The following is a 17620-nucleotide window of genomic DNA, read 5'->3' on the forward strand; positions in this document are numbered from 1 at the left end:
TTGATCACCTTTTGAGGAAGAACAAATTTATTTAGTGTGATGATGAATAATTTAAAAGGCTTGAGAATCTATTTCAACTCATCCAGAATGTCTTGCTGATTCTTGAAGTGTCCATGGTAGAAGAGAGAGAGAGAGAGAGAGAGAGAGTCAATAACCATCTACTACTTACTTTGGAACAGTAAAAGAACATTTACAAATAATTTAAGTGTATAAAAATATTCATAAATTTGATATCGAAAAACTAACTCAATATATAATAAGTCTACAATGAGATTAAATTTGATAATCTTTTAATAACATGTAGTTGAGATAAATAGGTATGTTTGATTTATATTTAGTAAATATTTTTTTATTTCGATATGAAATCTATTCATCTAATAAATTAAATCTTTTAGTTTTTCTACACAATAAGTTTATTTATTATTTTATTTTTATTAAAAAAATAGATAATGTTTTGAATCCTTAATATTTGATAAGTGGGTATGATATATATATTATCATCGTATCAATATTTAATGTGTAAAATAAATATAAAAATAAATTTAGTAACTCGTATAATATGTATTGGAAAAAGAGATATAGTCGCGAGACTCTTGTTTTAAAATTTAAAAAATACCCGATCTTATTTTTATTTATAAATAGTAAAAAATTATTTTTTGAAAAATCGCTTACGACGTAAGAGAATAATCTCATCATTGTATCCATATTTGTGCTCATCATATGTAGCTAATTTTACTTCACACTCTGTATGAGGAACAAACAGTTGTAACACAACTGAATGAGACTTCATCGATCGGAATAAACTCCTTTGAATCAAATTGTGTTGTGGAAATGCATGTCCTTTTGATAGCTACTGGCAGCCATGGCATTTATACCATTGGGACCAAAGAGATGGCACCGCCTGAATCCTGAGACAAAAGGGAAGAATGACAAAACAGAGGAAGATTCTGAGGTTGATTCATCCTCTCTCTCTCTCTCTCTCTCTACACATCATCTTTATCTGTGTATGACATCCATCCCTTCTTTCTGTGTTGTTTATAGCAAGTCAATGCCTTCATAATGACAGAAATTATTTGCAGATGCTGTAGCCCACAGTGTGACATCCAAAGAATGATGGATGAATGCCATCCATTTGGATCGCTTCATCTCACTGTTTGTTTGGTTGTTCGAGCATAAATGAACACAGAATCGACAAATGTGCATTTATTCGATCACTGTTTGAGAATGAAACCAAATTTGCTTCTCCACTGAATTTATTTTGGTAGCTAATGTCCTCTTAGATGATACGACCACGACAAGACTATGGAATTATTGATATCCGTCTTCCATTTAATATTTGGTTCTTTGATACACTGAGTCTTCTTATTTCTTCTTCCATCACTCAGCATACATCATAATATTAATAATTCAAATTATTAATTTCTTTTATCATTAAAATCATATAATAAAATACATGATTAAATTGAGCTACAGCAATACAAGTCGAAGGGCTTTTATGATATGATTTGACGTAACTATTGTTAGTCGTGGTTTGAATTTTCTGAAAATAATGACAACTCATAAGCTTCATTATTTCAAAATCAGAATTAGCGGCGATCTTTTAATTATTTTGTGGAGAAAACTTCATACTTATTCAGATTTATTAGCCAATAATAAATTCCTTCCATATCCCATCTTTTGAACTCCCCGTTAATGTCCAAAATCTTCTCCCTCTTTAGAACAGATCCCCACCGTCTATTCTTCACATCACATCCCACCGTCAGATCTTCCTTCCCGGCTCATCGTACGGCCCAATCGGCCCCATGGTCTCTACTCACGAAATGTGATGCATCAATCTCGCACCGCACGGATTTTAAAGAACTATCAAATATTTATATATATATATATACATATATTTATAGAAATTAATTTTTGCCACAGGATCCAACGACGGGTTCTCAGCCGTCCGATCATTATTTTCTTGACTGCGATCCTTCCTTTAAATAAGAAATAGAGAGAGAGAGAGAGAGTGCTGCTGCTGTCTCGCTTCCCCGCCTTTCTACCGGACCTTTCCGGCATCCGAAGAGAGACCATGCGGTCTAACTCCTCTGCCGGCCGCGGCTCCTCGGTGGATACTCGTGACACCGGGGAGAGTAAAAGTGTAGAATGAATTTTGAAAGAACACCGATAGAACAGTTGTTTAGATAAAAAATGTCACAGAAGACAAGGAACGAACTCTTAAAGAAACTTTGGTAAAAAATGAAAAATGGTTCACCATCAAGTTTAAAATCAAAAGGGATACAGAAAAATCATCACCCTAATGACAATAAATAAGGATGAAAGCAAAAGACTCATCGTTCAAGGACGCATCCAAGAGATATAGAGTTCAAAAGAGCATTCCAAGAGAGCTTCTGCCAATATCCTTAGTTTTCTAAAGTCATTTCTAAACCCTAAACACCAAAATAAATACTAGTACATTAAACAATCCTTCATGCATAGGGAATTTCGAAATTAAGTACTTTACCGCCGCCGATCAACCCCGTTAGTGTATTCCTTAGCCATGAAGAAAATACCATACTTTACCTTTGTGTAGGGAATATGCTGATGAGCTTATGAGTAGGCTGAGCTCCGGAATTTTTAGCAGTTGTTCGGTTTCTTGAGCCGGAGATTCGACGGCTCCAATGCAGCAAGATGATCAACCTGCTGCGTCGGAATCGTCTGACTTCCCTCAGGCGGTCGGTCGCCTCGGTTGCTCTCGAGTAGCCGCCAGAGGAGCCCCTGAATCAGCACTCGCCGCTTCTGCCGATGTCATCTCCATTGCCCATGTGAGTTCATTTTAATTCCTGAATTAATTTGGAGTTAATATCTCCTAAAACATAAGACTGCGTTTGTGTGCTGATGCCAACATCTACATTGTATGTCTTCTGAGTATCTGTACTTGAGGGTTTATATGATTTCTTCTAGTTTGTAATTGTTTCCTCCTTCTGTGATGGAATAGTTTATGTATGGTGTCATTGTTGCGATGCCCTTTTTGTTAAAATTTGAATAGTGCAGAACATTCCTCGTTTAATTTTTGTTTTTCTTTGTCTCAGCGGATGATGGCACTAAAATCTTATTATATTCGAAAAGAAAAGAATTCCTGCAGAACTGATTTTTTTGGAATTAGTTAGAATCCGCAATAGATTAAATTTGTCGAAAATGTGATTCCCGTGGGAGAATTGTAGTTCAAAAATTATGACGAGAAATTATTCACAGCTGATGCAATATCTTATTGTGTTACTTAAACTATAAATCTGTACTTCTAAAATACTTAGCATTTTTATTTTCTGCTTTCAAGTCAGACTTCTGCTTCTTTATTAGTGTTTAGGGATGCATATTTGGTGTATGAATTTGAAAGACGCAATAGTTATCACTGGGTTATGTTGGTCGGCTAGGACTGCAATGCTATGATGTTCAGCCTAAGAGTGGCCTTACCAAGTCTCCAACATATTGCTTTAAGTTATGTTAAGAGAGTTCCATTTAAACCTTTCGCTTGAATTGTTCAAAGATGCATTCTGAACTGGGTTCAACCTTCTTTCATCGATCTGATTATACTTTTGGCTTTTATGCATCTTAATTCAGTAATATTCAATAAAGTGAATGACTTCATAAAATTGCTTATAATTTCTTTATGTAAAGTTTGTTTATTGTCCTCATGTCATTCTAGTTATGAATGTTTAGGTATTGCAAGTGTTTTGCATCTAGGGTATACTGCGATGGGTGCAACTGCACAAACTGCTATAAAAATGCTGAGAATGAAGCTGCTAGGCATGATGCTGTTGAAGTTATTCTAGAGCGCAGTCCTAGTGCCTTCAGGCCATATGCGACTATGGATCGTAAGGTATGTCTGCATTCTTATGTTGAAACACATTAGCCTTACCTGGCTGCTTTATTTCACAAGATAGGAAAGAATTGACTAGGCCAGAACATATGTATACATGTTCTTCAGTAGAGAGCCATAAGCGCAGGAAATATAGATTCCTTTAGTTTTAGTTACTCTTAAGAAATTCCTCATCATCAAATGACCAGCTCTATTTACTTTTTAACATAAAAGTAACACTTGCATATTGTCTAAAGGATTTTATTTATTTATTTGTTTTTGCATAAGCTGAAGCTACTTCACATATATCTTATTCTAAGATCCATGTACTTTTGTGTGCTAGGATGAGGCAAGAGAACTATCTTTGATGGGTATACACAATGAAGGATGCCATTGCAAAAAGTCTGGGTGCCTCAAGAAGTACTGTGAATGCTTCCAAGCCAATATTCTCTGCTCTGATAATTGTAAATGCATCGATTGTAAGAATTTTGAAGGCAGTGAAGAGAGGAAAGCGCTTTTTTATGGAAATCATTTTAGCACACTGTACATGCAAAAGGATAATGCAACCTTAAATGGTTCCTCTCAGTTCATCTCTCCTACATCGGTAAAGGATCAGTCTATTCACAGGCTTGCAGAACTGCCACAGGTGATTTTTTGCCTTTTTTCCTTCAACTACCAAAGTGCTTTTAGGTTTGCAAACAGGCAGAAAAGGCTGGCTTATTTGTTTTTTCCTGGTTTCTTTCTTAAATGCTCCTTTTTTGTGACCCTAATCAATGATGAAGAATCACAACAAATTATTGCCAGTCTTTTTTCTATGTTCAGTATGCGTTCTCAATAGATATTAAATTTGTAATTTGAAGTATTGTCAATATTATCATCTATTACTTTTTGCTAAATACCCAATGATTATCAGGTTGGTTACCTGAAAACTTCAGGACCAGCTCCTGTTTCTGCTCATGTGAACTGCACTCTTAATCCTGCTCCGTTGGCCCCTACTAAATTCTCTTACAGGTAGAGAGATTATCATCGAATAGTAGTATCCTTTTTTATCTTGAAACTTGAAGCTTTTCATCCATGTTTGGTTACGACTTACAAATATGTTTCTGAGATTCAAGTTCTGTTGGTCATCATGAAGGTCTCTTCTAGCAGATGTGGTCCAACAGGTACACATAAGTGATCTCTGCCAGCTTCTGGTGGTTGTATCTGAACAGGCTGCTAAAACATTAGCTGGTATGGATAAATTAACACAATTAGGCACTTGCAATAGTATTTGACAAATGATGCATTGTTTACTATGAAGTTTAATTGATCATTTTGGAGCTTGTTGGTCTGCAAGTTGCCTGTACATCTTGCATTTGTTGTCAACAAAAGCATGCTGCATCAGTAACACCATCTGCATCGGCTCGGATAACTGTTTTCTTTTTCATTTAGTAATTTCGTCAAGAGAGGATGATCAGGTGGAGTTTTTTAGGCTTTTTTTCAGCATGTAACTCCATTTTGTGGATCTTAAACTTTAACCGAGTGTATCTTCATTTTGTGTCATAAAGGTAACAAGATCCTAAATTCATTTGCCAACAATCTACTGCAATTATGTTCAGGCTCAACTTTATAACTCTAGATGTTGTAGCAAATTTTGTTTTACAATGTTCTTTATTTAATTGTTAATTGTTTTATCTGGGCTTCAATTATTCTTTATTTATCTGGGCTTCAAAATATGGTTGCATCTCGACAATGTTCTTTATTTGTAAATCACTCAATTAATTTTTTTCTCATTTCCTTAGTCTAAAAATAAAATTATTCAGATAAAAAAGTTCAAGAGGAGCTGGTTGAAAAGGAAGGTCAAGTCGAAAGCTCTCTCTCTTCCACGATTTGTGATAGTGATCAGAGACCAAAAGATCCAAATATTCAGCTGAAATCGGCTGATGATCGTTCACATCGGCCTGCTGTAGACAATATTAAACCAGAAAGGTCTGAATCTGCCTGTGAGGATGGACACAAAAGGCCGAGGCCAGAGTCTCCAGGAACACAGGCCTTAATGTGTGATGAGCAAGACACAATGATTCTGACCTCCCGAAATGCTGGTACATCAGCATCTTGTCGCAACCAGCATGTACCAGAGGTCTATGCAGAGCAAAAAAGGTATGTGCTGATGAAGTTCAGAGACTATCTCTGTAAGATTGTCACTTACCTAAGATTGAAAGGTAAACCAAACTTCATTTTTATTGATAGTATAAATGCCTCTTCAAGTTAAACCACTGCCGATGATTGTTTTGTGACTCACCTCAAGGACGAGCTTTAGATGATTTTTTTGTTTTTTTCATGCTTCTCATTTGTCTGTCTTTTCCCTTCTCTTCTTGGTTTCTTAAGCAAGCATCTTTTTCGTAATGCAAGATAGAGTTCATACTGTTTCACTTGCTATTTTCCATCATTCATTGTTTGGTTGTGTACTCGGGTTTATTTTCTGATCGTAAATAGAGTTTTCTGAAGTTTCCAAACCATATGAGCCTAAGAAATTGTTTCTAAGAATCCAAAGGATTGTTGTATCACATTTCATTCGAGGTATACCGTACTTCACATGTTCTGAAACTGGTACTTGTGACATGTTATTGCTAGAGCTCCATGGCCGGGAAATCCGAAGCATCTGATCTCCAGGGAAGATCTATGAATGATATTGCTAGAGCTCCAACGACACTTGATGCAGAGCCAGTTCCTGCTGATTCCAACAAGCAACAACCGGCAGGATGGCCAACCACAAGAAATGGAGACACTGGGCACAAGCTTGAGGATTCAAAGTTGTAAAGAGAAGGTACAGCAATCATCAGATAACACTACTGAGATTTTGGTAGGGTGTTTATATCAAAACAGGCTCAATTGTTTGCATCAACTTAATCTCGTTACTTCTCTCTCTCTCTCTCTCTCTCTCTCTTCTTGTAGTTTATGCAATTCTCTCGTATGGAAGATGAAATTTCCTGCAATTCTTCATTCCATTTTTAACTCTGGCAGAATAGAACAGCAAGAAATCACTAACCATGCTTGTGAGAGATGGCAACTGCAGCTAACACAATAAACATGTCACAGTAGCCTTAAAACCGACTCAGTAAATTAATTCAATAGATCACTGCAAGATTCTGAGATCAAATTTTCTTTCATCATTTACCTTTTATTAAAAAAATAATTCGATAAATCAAATGCGATTTAATAATTTTGACTAAGTCAAGCTGAGTCGAACTATAGAGTTGGCCCACAATCAAATAAAGAGAACGTTTTTGGGTTAGTTGGTTCCAACTCGAATCAGGAAAAGAAATCCGCAAGCTGAGCGCAGATCACTCGCATTCCTCAACCCCTTGGCGTCCCGCACCCTTGTCGACCGCCGGATCCCATGGCGAATCGGCGTTGGCCCACGTCGTCCAGGCGCGGGAGGACCCGATCCTTGGGGTAATTCGTTCTCTTTATCGATGCTCATCCTTGATCTGAAGGCTTGCTTAAATCTGTTCTTGTAAGCTTGAGATTGATTCTCCCGTAGCTATTGCTTGATGCATGATCGATCGAGATAGGTTGTGGTGCGTGTTGTTAGTTAATGTTTTTATGCGATCATATACCAATTCTTTTCGCAGTCGATGGAATCAGCTCTTTCATACATCAAATCAAGAACTTGAATCTTGAATCCTCAGCTCTCTTCTTTTTCTATTTTTTGAGATGGAAAGCTCTGGCAAATGCTTCTCTCCAGTTTTACCCGATTTTACCCTTTAAGAAAAAAAATTGCTTAAGATGTGATCAGGATTATGAGATCATGCTGGCAATGACCAAAGACCTAAAAATAAGAAGCAAGATTTTGTTGGAGACTTAATCTTGACTTTTGTTGATATGACATGATCACAGGAGTTAGTACATCAGCTGAAACTTCCATACGCAGCTACATCAAAATAAAACCAACAAGCTGAATGACAAAGAATGGTTGAAGGTGAATAAAAATAGACACAATCTGTAAAAGTTATGCCACACACACACACACACATGGTACAAGTAGGGACATCAAGCAAGGGGTTCGTTCTCTGGTTTCATGGGGTAAGAATCTTTCAAGATTTGCCGCATCGCATAAGGTCATCTTCTAGGAGAGAAACACTTCCTAAGCTATGGTTCACTGTGTGGTGCATATAGATGACAAGTTCTTGTCAACTGGTTGCGATGATATCTGCCATGACTTTGAGCAGCTTTAATCAGCACATGGACAATTGTCATCACCATCCACCAAAATCCAACAGCAGCACTTGAAGTTATATTCATGAATCTCCAATTCTATAGAACTAAATACATTTGTCTTGATGTCCCCATATCATCCATTTCATCATTCCCTTTGCTCATAAGATTTCTTAGTGGCGAGCTGTTGGACTTCTCAGGCCTCCCAAGTTCTCTATTTTCTCTAAAAATTTCTTGTTGGTCACAAGGTTAGGGAGCTTTCTCATCCACTTTCCTTCATCCTCCGAGGTGCCCTTCTCCTTCTTCGTCTCGGTATTCTGATCCATTTGCCAACCCATGAAATCTTGTAGTGTCATCAAATTGTTTGCTTCTATTTTGTTAAGCTTCTCGATCTCTTCCTTGGGATCAAGGGGCTTAATTGGCTCTGAATCTGTCAGTGAAGGTCTTCTCCTTGAGCTGCCACCTGTTGCATCTTGGGATACAGAATCAGCATAGAGAACATCTTCAATACGAGACATCACGGTGAAAGCTAAGCTTTCTATAACCCTCGAGTAGCTTTCCAGTATGGAATGCCCTACATCCTGCAGAAGCCATATAAGAATAATCAACGTTGAAAGCCGAAGTGCTAATTGTATGCTTTTTTGGAGAAAACATGGAGTTGGTCCAATGGAGAGAGTCGAGTGTTGGTCCTTACCTTGTTGTACTGAATCTTGTTGATGTCCAGGTCTGATTGAGGAATCCCAGGGAATCTGTGCTTGAGTATGAGCAAGATGGTTTCTGCTCTCTCTTCAAATTGCTCTCTCTTCTCCATGCTGACTGCTGAACCCCATGCAGATTTGCCATCTTTGTTGTGCATCTTCCTCTTCCAAATGATAACAGATGCTTCAATTCGGTTTTTGAGGTCTAGGATTTTGTGCTCTGTTGATAAGTCTACAGATGAGAGGAACTCTTCAGGGTCGAAATCATCGTCGGTTATATTCCGATAAAGTGAGTCTCCGAGACTTGCCCTTCCATTCTGTTACATGAGAAAACATTACTGCTACATGTATACTGACCTCCTGGAGTCGATGTCATTTGAAGGGGAAAAATAAATCAATTCCTAGAACAAATTGGTGCTACTAACCTTCATTCTTCTTTGCTAGTTTCAGTATCCTTCAGATATTATTTATGACACAATTGAAAGGAACTAAAACTATTGAACTAAACATATTGCTCAAGTGCCAATTTGCTTTCTCTAGATGTATAAATTCAGAACAAAAATTTAGAATGAAGCACTTGAAATTGACATGGAAGTACGGATGAGACTGAAGACCACAGTGCAAAATTATTTTTCTATGTGCATAAACATATCACACGTCACCCTGCTAAAACCCCGTCTAAAATGATCACCTTCAGCTGAAGAAAAAACTGGGAACCATTTCAAAGCCAAAAGTTTGTTACATTAGTTTGGAATGGCAATTTTATTTTATCATAATAGAATAAAAGGAATTAATCTGAGTTGAAACAGTTGGCCAAAAAATCCCTTCTGAAAGCCTACCTTAGGGAGGGATTCAATGTAGGATTCTGGAATCTCCATCTCCGTAAGAACATTAGCGTTTATAGCCATTGCTGCTTTGAGCACTTGGTTCACAAGCTCCTTTTGATACTGAAGCCATTTCCTTGATACGTCAGACAAGCCATCGGGAGGGACTCTGACGGTCGGAAGCCACCACTTATCATCTGTTCTCCGAGCATTCCCCTTCTCGGACTCATCAGCATCTCTGGACACATACCAGAACTCATTTTGGTCTTTGAAGTTGTCTAGGTATTCCTGTTTCAGACAAGGATAAAGAGTCAAATTAGCTGAAAATTTTTTGCGGTCTACTGCTGAGCATTTCAGTTTGCACAGGTTCGCTTACGATGAGCATTGCATCGAGCTTCCGCAAGGCAGGGATATTCATGAGAAGGTCTTTGCGTTGCTGAGTTACCATAATCTGCTCATGGCACAAATAAGAACATTGTAATTTACAGTGAGATTTTCATCTTGTTGTTATCTACGTAAATTGATATGGTGTGTTTATTACTGACTACATGATCTGCTGTTCTTATTGCAGATAAAACAGTACAACAACAACAACAACAAGAAAGAGAGGTGTTTTGAGTGACCTCCATGCTGGTTCCATCTTTGGATATCTGTTGGGAAGGAACAAACTGAACAATATGATCCGTGACTGATAAAAGCCAGTTTATTTCTCTTCTCCATCTCGCCTTCCTTTCTGCAGACATGGGCTCCAGACGCCATTGTTCTCCAAACACAGAAGCTGGTTCGGTCACAACAACAGACAGGTGAAGATGTTAGATAATCTTCAATAAAAAGATTATTGAATAAGGTTTTTGCATATCTATCCTTTCAAATTTTGGAAATAGCATATATATATAATATTGATGAACTTAAAAATATGAAACATTAAAATACATTTAAAAAAATTAATATTTTCATCAACAACTTGAATGTAAAAGTGCAAAATAAACAAAAATACTAATTTGTAGGGATATATGTAATCTTTTGAACGGTATCAATGTCATTTGGATTTTCAAGATGATTATGATGATGGATAGATTTGCTCATGCAGACGAGAGATACTTTAGGAGAAAAACATGGTGATCATTGCGCTGATGCAGCAGGTATGATCTCTTATATTCCTATTTGGTTATGGATGTGGACTAGCAGAAAGAAACCTGCAAGATTGGTGATGGCATTGGAGAGAGCGAGGGCTGAGGAAACCCCTATTCCTCCACCTGACATGTCCTCCCCCAGAAGCAGCTTTGCAAACCTCTCCTTCATCAACTCCAAATCTGACAAAAGGCACCACAAAGATTGTGATCTTATGATATCGAAAGTTGGTTCTTTTCAGGTATTTCTTCGAACACATTCATTATGTCTCCAACACTCGATTCAATTCATGCAGTAACGCTACTGTCGTACCTGAAGGTTGCTCCTTGACACCTGCATCCTTGCTGAACCGCGACTTGGGTGCTTGCTCCGGAGGTTGGCCGGGCGCGCTCGATCCCTGGCTCCTAAAAAGCATCTTGTCGTCGTCGAGTGACCCGCTCTCGAAGGTTTGGCTCTCCTCTCTGCTCCCTGAGCTCTCGGACATCCCCCTGCCGCGCACCAACCGGTCAAGGCTGCAGCCTCTTTTCAGAAACCGTACCATCAAGGGCTCGTCCCCGAACACGGCTCAACGCACGGAGAAGGCGACGAGGTCACCGAAAGCGACATGGGCTCCTGCACCAGCGACGGCGGCCACTTCCTGATCTCCACTTCTAGGAGATGAAGCCCACACCTCCACGAGCGCAGCAAGTAGATGGAGAGAGAGCGAGAGAGAGAGGAGGAGGAGGAGGAGGAGGTGGTGGCGAGCGTGGCGTCCTGCGGGCAGTTGTGGGAGAAGAGAAGATGAACCGCGAACGAGGAGAGAAGGCTTGATTTGTCTCCTCGTGGTTCTTCTCCTCCTTGGCGTGGGGTGGGATTAGGACGTGGGGTGCATGTTTGAGGGTGGGGGAGAGAAAGAAAAAGGGGGGGGAGCTGATGGAGGGAGGAGAATACAACAGAATTGTAGGCTGGTTTTGGAGGGTGTAAAGCTGGCTAAAAGCCCGGGAAATGTGGATAGCCTTTTGGGTTTGTTCCATTTGTGCTCAATAAGATTATTGATTAAATAAAAAAATTTATTGATTAAAAAATTCTATGTTTTTTCATTAAAATAAAGAGAGAGAATATATATATATATATATATATATATATATATATATATTTAAGAGTATTATGGGAGATCACATTGTCATTGTTGGTGTACCACTTAGATGGAAGACGAATTAGGATTGGTTTTATGAGTAATCCTACAATAACTCTAAAAAAAATATTAATTTTATGATTCAAACTTTGACCAAGGCATTTTATAGTAATTATTTATTGAAAAACTCATACATAATAATGGTCAGATTCGATGTCGAAGATTTGGATCTGACATCGATATGAATCTAATAATTACATGAGTAAATCTTATGTCGTTCTAAAGCGAATGGTCTCGATCTCAATCGATCGAGAATCAAGTCTTCATTCGCTATGTTAATTATCTTCAAAATTCATAGCATATCGTTTCAAACCTTCAACTCAGGATAAGTATAAGATATACATCCATCATCAAATTAATATTTTATGCATAAAATTACATAATCATGTTTTGATTTCTCAGCTTAAGATAAATGATACTCTTATGGCTAATTTTACACTTTCCAAAATTTCGGATTAAAAAAATTCAAATATTAAGGAACCAAACTAATAAATTGCTTGCTTGACTTGGTAAACAATAAAGACATGATTGGCACTAAATCTGGCCGGACTTGGGACACGGTGACCCTTCTTAGGTATGTGCAGCTGTATATTAGATAGCATGAGCCAAAATTAGAATAAAAGGAGACCTTTGGTTGGTTAGGTCATGAAGGAGATAACACAAGCATTTATTCTTTGGATTCTTGGGAAACAACTCACTTGTCAAACCCATAAAATTAGTTAGTTATTCCCTTCATTTATATTATTGTTCATGTAACTAAAGAATAAAAAAGATAGAAATTTGTATTTCGAAGAAGTAAATTGGAAAATTTGACTCAATGCTAATATATTTTTCTTTCATCACTCCATATGGTTCGATAGTAAAATGTGGATTTTATTGGACTTGGTGGTACCATCACAAGGATTTGATTACCAATTCTCCTATGCAAGTATTATTTTAAGTGTTATATTATAATCTTCTTTTTTTTGTGTGCAAGTTGTGCAATATCGATATCGATGTTTATAAGGATTGTTCCGTGCTTTTAGCCTTATGTAGGTTGATAAGATTTGCACAAAAAGAATAAAGTTAATAATGATAGATAAAAAAAAAAACATGTTATTGAGGTTATAAATAGATTTATTTTTTAGTAGTATCATAAGGGTATTTCTAGACTTAGACAAGCTCAACTCTTGGTCCTCTCTACATACATATGACCTAACGTATTATGGTAACTTTAGTGTTTCATCATGTATATGGAGTTGATAAATATTTAAAAAAAATTAAGATTTATTCATATAAATAGTCTAAAATAGATAAGATGATCAATAAAGGAAGGAGACGGGAAACGATGAGACCCTTCTTTTTATGTGTTCGACTATAATCCAAAACGTAAAACGGGTCGAAGGTTTCGGAGGTCGAGGATATGGCGTGGCACTGCATCTCCGGTGGCATGCATGTTCATGACTGCATCATCATCGTTCCCTGTAATAAGTTACGATGAACAGAGCGTTACACTTCGTGATTATAGCTTTAGGTTCTTCCGATGATCTCCTTCGAAAAGGTTTTGTTCTCCACTTTGTTACTGTACCGGGTAAGCTCGTGAGGTCGATAATGAAACTATCATCATTATATGTTGATAAAAATATTTAATCTCATATTAATTAAATAGAAAATCAGATCGATAAGCCAACCATTTTTACCCATCTATTATTATTCAACAAATGATAGATTTCATAAATTTTTTTTAAAAAATCTCATATAAAAAATAAATCAATTAAAAAGATTAACATTCACAAATATACTATGCTACATGAAAAATGAATATTTTATATTATCAATTTGAACTGAAATATTTTATATTAAATTAATGTTTAGACTTAATAGGTTAATAGAAGAGATATGATCATAATATGATAAATGGAGACCGCGAAATAATAAGCATAATAGACTAAATTTAGAGACCTAACTAATCAAAGATAAGTATGGAAATTACTAACAGATTTAAATCTATTTTATGACAAATAGAATTAAGATGGAGTGAAAGAAAGAAAACTAAATTTACTCCACATATGAACTATTTATTAACTATATAAATAAATATAAATTGGCTGTAGTGGGCCACCACCGGGCAATGGACGTTCCAGTTCAGGAGAGGAAGGAAGGCGGCCACCACCACATCTACGCGTCCTCTTCTCGACGCGTCCATTACCTCCCTCTCTAATGGTTGCTCGTTGAATCGATGCCCTAGGAAACGCCTCTCCCTCTCTCTCCGTCTCTCGGCCCGACGCAAGGGGGAAGACGGTCATCCGGGAGGCATGGCGCTAGGAAAGGCGTTACTGTCGAGGGTCCCGTCGTCCTCCGCTGGGTGGCAGCGCCGGGACAACGAGGCCGGCGGCGTGGGAGGACGGGCGGAGGATGAGGAGGATATCGAGGAGGGAGGAAGGGATGGGGCCTCGACGGCGGCAGCCTCGGGACAGGAGGAGGAGCAGGAGAGGTGGGCGTCGATCCCGCCGGAGCTGCTCCGGGAGATCGTGCGGCGGGTGGAGGCCGGCGGGGAGCGGTGGCCGATGCGGAAGGACGTGGTGTCCTGCGCCTGCGTCTGCCGTAGCTGGAGGGAGGTGACGAAAGGAGTCGTCCGGCCCCCGCTCGAGACCGGCAAGATCACCTTCCCTTCGTCCCTCAAACAGGTCGTAATGCACCGGAGATTGCGTTCTCACTACCCAACCGAGAATAATTCTCGTAGAGGTTTCAAAATTTTGAATTTTTTTGTTGTTTGCATCTCACTGAGGGCAGAATCAATTTGGAATTTTGGAAATCCTTTTTCCTCTCTTTGGTCTTTGTTCTCTTTGGTTGTTTACATTCTCTTTTGCTTTTCTAACATCTCTTTATAGAGGATCCACGGTTGATTGATTGTATATGTCGTGCTAAATACAGCCAGGTCCAGCGGATACTCCGATTCAGTGCTTCATCAAAAGGAACAAGATGAGCTCCACATTCTATCTGTATCTTAGCTTGACACAAAGTGAGTAATCTGATAACTCTCCAAAAATATATTCTTGTTAGTAATCTTTTGCTTATATTTCATCTGTATTACCCAGTTTCTTTATTGTGTAATATGACACAAATGCGCTGTGAACTGGGGCAAAAGGCGCAAGGGAACATGGAAAGCGATCATCAATCTATCTGTTAGTATATGTACAGATACTTGGTTTACACTGAAACAATTGAAGTATAAACACTGAAACAATTATAACTTGAAATATATAGCTGTGAAAATTATACCAATGTAAGTACACGCCAAACAAGCATTGATATCTAGAAAAACAGTCTAAGGTAACAAAGAAGACCGATGTTTACAAATTTCTTCCTTTTGCAAATTGCCTCTCTAAAGTTGAAGGCTGGCTTTGATTACATTCAATAGTAGAGACTTTAGACCAAAGAATTAGAACCACAATTGGCAGAATGCTTCTTTGCGAGAGCAGGTTATTGTGGCAAAAAATCTTATAGACAAAACAGAGAATAATGGGAAGTCACTATCAGAGCACATCATAAATATTGAAAGACAAGGCTCCTTTCTCCCCCTTCTGTCTCTTATTTTTCTTTTTCCCTCTTTGGTCAGAGTTTTCAGAATCAGGTGACTTATCCATTGAGCTTAATTGGTTGGTGGCATACATGATAAAGAGTAGAAGAGGAGAATTTATTTTACTTATCATGCTTGCATCATTTTGGGATTGCATGATTCTTCTGGCTACAGTGTGTATTTCATCTAACATGAAACTGAACCACCTTGTTTACCCACACTTGTCGTATGTTGTTTGCATTACCACAAAAGATGCTGCTGTTAGTTCTGTCGTTTCTGCCTGAGCTTTTCTTTCATGTCGCTCACACTTTTGTGTTTTTCATCTCTTTTATACTTTATCTGATTTGGTGAATTTGATGCAAATGTGACCTACATAAGTCTCTTGCACCATCGCTTTGATACATGATATTTATCTCTGAACCATCTCAATGTCAATGTGTGGATAATCGTAAATTGAATTTTAATAATCTTTATATCTGTTTGTTCCATGATCATCTCTAATCTATATCCAACATGGGTCTGCTTGGTTTCGTTGATGTAGCATTTATGGATAAGGGAAAGTTCCTTCTCGCAGCTCGTCGGTTTAGGCGTGGTGCTCGCATCGGGTACATAATCTCTCTTAATGCTGATGACCTGTCTCAAGGAAGTAATGCATATATGGGAAAGTTGAGGTTAGTCTTTCTATTCTGCTTCCCTTTGTGCTTCTGCAGTCCACAATTTTACCAAGGTTTTCAATACCAATATTGGTATCGGTACAAAAATTAACGGTTCGTACATACAGGTTGATATGTTTAATACTGAAATTTGCTTAATATTTCTGTGGATTGGTAAGGTCAGTTCACCGGTGTATCTGTGCATGAACAGAGAGTATGGTGGAGTACATTTGTTATACTGCAACCACTATCAGCACTTATATATTTTGCCAGAGTCTATTATTTCTTTTTATGCATTTTGCGGAATCTCAAATGGATTTAAGCCTTCTGACATTATATTGTGCATTGAAATTACGTATCATATTAGGGAACCATCATATTTCACCGTGGACTATGCATTTAGCAATAAGTGCATGTGCAACTTTCGAAGACTTCAAACCGATTGGATTCTTGGTAGGATAATACAGAATCTAGCTTCTATTTTGCATTCAACCATCACATATATGATGCAAGTTGATGAGGAACGATGCCATGTGTGAATGCAAAAGAAGCAAGCTTCTCTCCGTTCTATGATATGATAGGATCTAGGACCACTCTAAAATATTCCATATCCCATAGCTTTTCTTCTTACTGAAACGAAGAATTGTGCTGGTCTTAGATGAAGTTTTGCACCATATTTGTTTTTCTCCCAAAACCACTGCTTTCACAGACTTTCCAATGCATGGTTTTCATAAATCTGAATGTTGCCCAACTTGCAGATCTGACTTCTTGGGTATTAATTTTACAATCTACGACAGTCGGCCACCATACGATGGTGCTAAGGCATCAAGCAGCAGAGCAAGCCGGCGATTTGCAAGCAAGCAAATTAGCCCGCAGGGCTCTGCTGGTAATTTTGAGATTGGACGGCTCTCTTACAAATTCAACCTTCTCAAATCTAGAGGTCCAAGAAGGATGTGCTGCAGTCTACATCACCCCATGGTGGTACAAGACAGTTCAGAGGAAGATCTGCTGAAGTCGAAGGCACATGGCCCTGGAATGTCTTTAGTCCTCCAGAACAAGGCTCCTCGGTGGCATGAGCACCTGCAGTGCTGGTGCTTGAATTTTCATGGTCGGGTGACAGTGGCCTCGGTGAAGAACTTTCAGCTAGTGGCGACTGCAGATTCCAACCGACCTGGAGGAATCGGGGATGAGGAGACGGTGCTGCTGCAGTTTGGTAAGGTCGGTGATGATGTGTTCACCATGGATTACCGCCAGCCGCTCTCGGCCTTCCAGGCATTTGCTATCTGCCTCACCAGCTTTGGCACAAAGTTTGCCTGTGAATAGCAGCCTTCCTACATTATCCTGCAATGTATTGTCTTGTAGTTGCAGGGACAATATATTTTGTTTATTCGTCTCTCTGGGTTGAGGAGATGCTGCTTTTATCAATATTTTCACCCAGGGAGTAGCCTTTCTCAGCTGCCTCCTTTCTGTAACTTCTCCGAGAAAAAGACTGTATGTGGCTTTTTAACAAATGCATTAATGATCAGATCTTGGAACATATAGCTCT

General features: G+C 38.4%; 3 protein-coding genes and 1 long non-coding RNA gene across 6 annotated transcripts; 3 read left to right on the forward strand and 1 right to left on the reverse strand.

Annotated features, from left to right (window-relative positions):
• Window positions 1-2615: 2615 nt before the first annotated feature.
• Window positions 2616-5430, forward strand: LOC135608976 (protein tesmin/TSO1-like CXC 5). Its single transcript, XM_065102063.1, has 4 exons — window positions 2616-2804; window positions 3700-3859; window positions 4182-4484; window positions 4752-5430. Exons 1-4 carry the CDS (start codon window positions 2785-2787, stop codon window positions 4851-4853), a joined length of 585 nt encoding a protein of 194 aa, XP_064958135.1. The 5' UTR covers window positions 2616-2784; the 3' UTR covers window positions 4854-5430.
• A 1681-nt stretch (window positions 5431-7111) lies between these two features.
• Window positions 7112-11752, forward strand: LOC135609818 (uncharacterized). 3 transcript variants are annotated; one of them, XR_010485932.1, is made up of 7 exons: window positions 7112-7273; window positions 9707-9839; window positions 9924-10044; window positions 10129-10360; window positions 10648-10929; window positions 11007-11134; window positions 11207-11752. It is a non-coding gene; the product is annotated as an uncharacterized LOC135609818 (long non-coding RNA). The 3 variants fall into 3 exon arrangements; XR_010485931.1 differs by having other exon boundaries at window positions 7113-7273; window positions 9924-10034; XR_010485933.1 differs by having other exon boundaries at window positions 7113-7273; window positions 9924-10034; window positions 11218-11752.
• Window positions 7681-11229, reverse strand: LOC103981117 (rop guanine nucleotide exchange factor 9). The gene is made up of 7 exons (XM_009397716.3): window positions 11001-11229; window positions 10754-10870; window positions 10181-10335; window positions 9934-10008; window positions 9573-9845; window positions 8730-9050; window positions 7681-8616 (listed from the first exon to the last, which is right to left on the reverse strand). Exons 1-7 carry the CDS (start codon window positions 11227-11229, stop codon window positions 8209-8211), a joined length of 1578 nt encoding a protein of 525 aa, XP_009395991.3. The 3' UTR covers window positions 7681-8208.
• Window positions 11753-13977: 2225 nt separating the features above from the next.
• LOC135609819 (tubby-like F-box protein 1) lies at window positions 13978-17611 on the forward strand. The gene is made up of 4 exons (XM_065103482.1): window positions 13978-14528; window positions 14776-14863; window positions 15963-16092; window positions 16833-17611. The coding sequence occupies exons 1-4, from the start codon at window positions 14157-14159 to the stop codon at window positions 17395-17397; spliced, it is 1155 nt and encodes a 384-aa protein (XP_064959554.1). The 5' UTR covers window positions 13978-14156; the 3' UTR covers window positions 17398-17611.
• The last annotated feature ends 9 nt before the right edge of the window (window positions 17612-17620 follow it).

This window comes from Musa acuminata, chromosome BXJ2-4 (assembly GCF_036884655.1).
Source record: "Musa acuminata AAA Group cultivar baxijiao chromosome BXJ2-4, Cavendish_Baxijiao_AAA, whole genome shotgun sequence".
NCBI classification, from domain to species: domain Eukaryota; kingdom Viridiplantae; phylum Streptophyta; class Magnoliopsida; order Zingiberales; family Musaceae; genus Musa; species Musa acuminata.

Bases quoted from the DNA above. Each gene is read 5' to 3' on its own strand.
- LOC135608976 (XM_065102063.1), top strand. From the start codon at position 2,785: ATGTCATCTCCATTGCCCAT. The intron at 2,805-3,699 runs GTGAGTTCATTT...ATGAATGTTTAG, and splicing joins ATGTCATCTCCATTGCCCAT to GTATTGCAAGTGTTTTGCAT. The intron at 3,860-4,181 runs GTATGTCTGCAT...TTTGTGTGCTAG, and splicing joins ATGCGACTATGGATCGTAAG to GATGAGGCAAGAGAACTATC.
- LOC103981117 (XM_009397716.3), bottom strand. From the start codon at position 11,229: ATGGTACGGTTTCTGAAAAGAGGCTGCAGCCTTGACCGGTTGGTGCGC. The intron at 9,846-9,933 runs GTAAGCGAACCT...TGTCTGAAACAG, and splicing joins AGCTCGATGCAATGCTCATC to GAATACCTAGACAACTTCAA. The intron at 8,617-8,729 runs GTAAGGACCAAC...TGGCTTCTGCAG, and splicing joins ACAAGATTCAGTACAACAAG to GATGTAGGGCATTCCATACT.
- LOC135609819 (XM_065103482.1), top strand. From the start codon at position 14,157: ATGGCGCTAGGAAAGGCGTTACTGTCGAGGGTCCCGTCGTCCTCCGCT. The intron at 14,864-15,962 runs GTGAGTAATCTG...TCGTTGATGTAG, and splicing joins GTATCTTAGCTTGACACAAA to CATTTATGGATAAGGGAAAG. The intron at 16,093-16,832 runs GTTAGTCTTTCT...CCCAACTTGCAG, and splicing joins GCATATATGGGAAAGTTGAG to ATCTGACTTCTTGGGTATTA.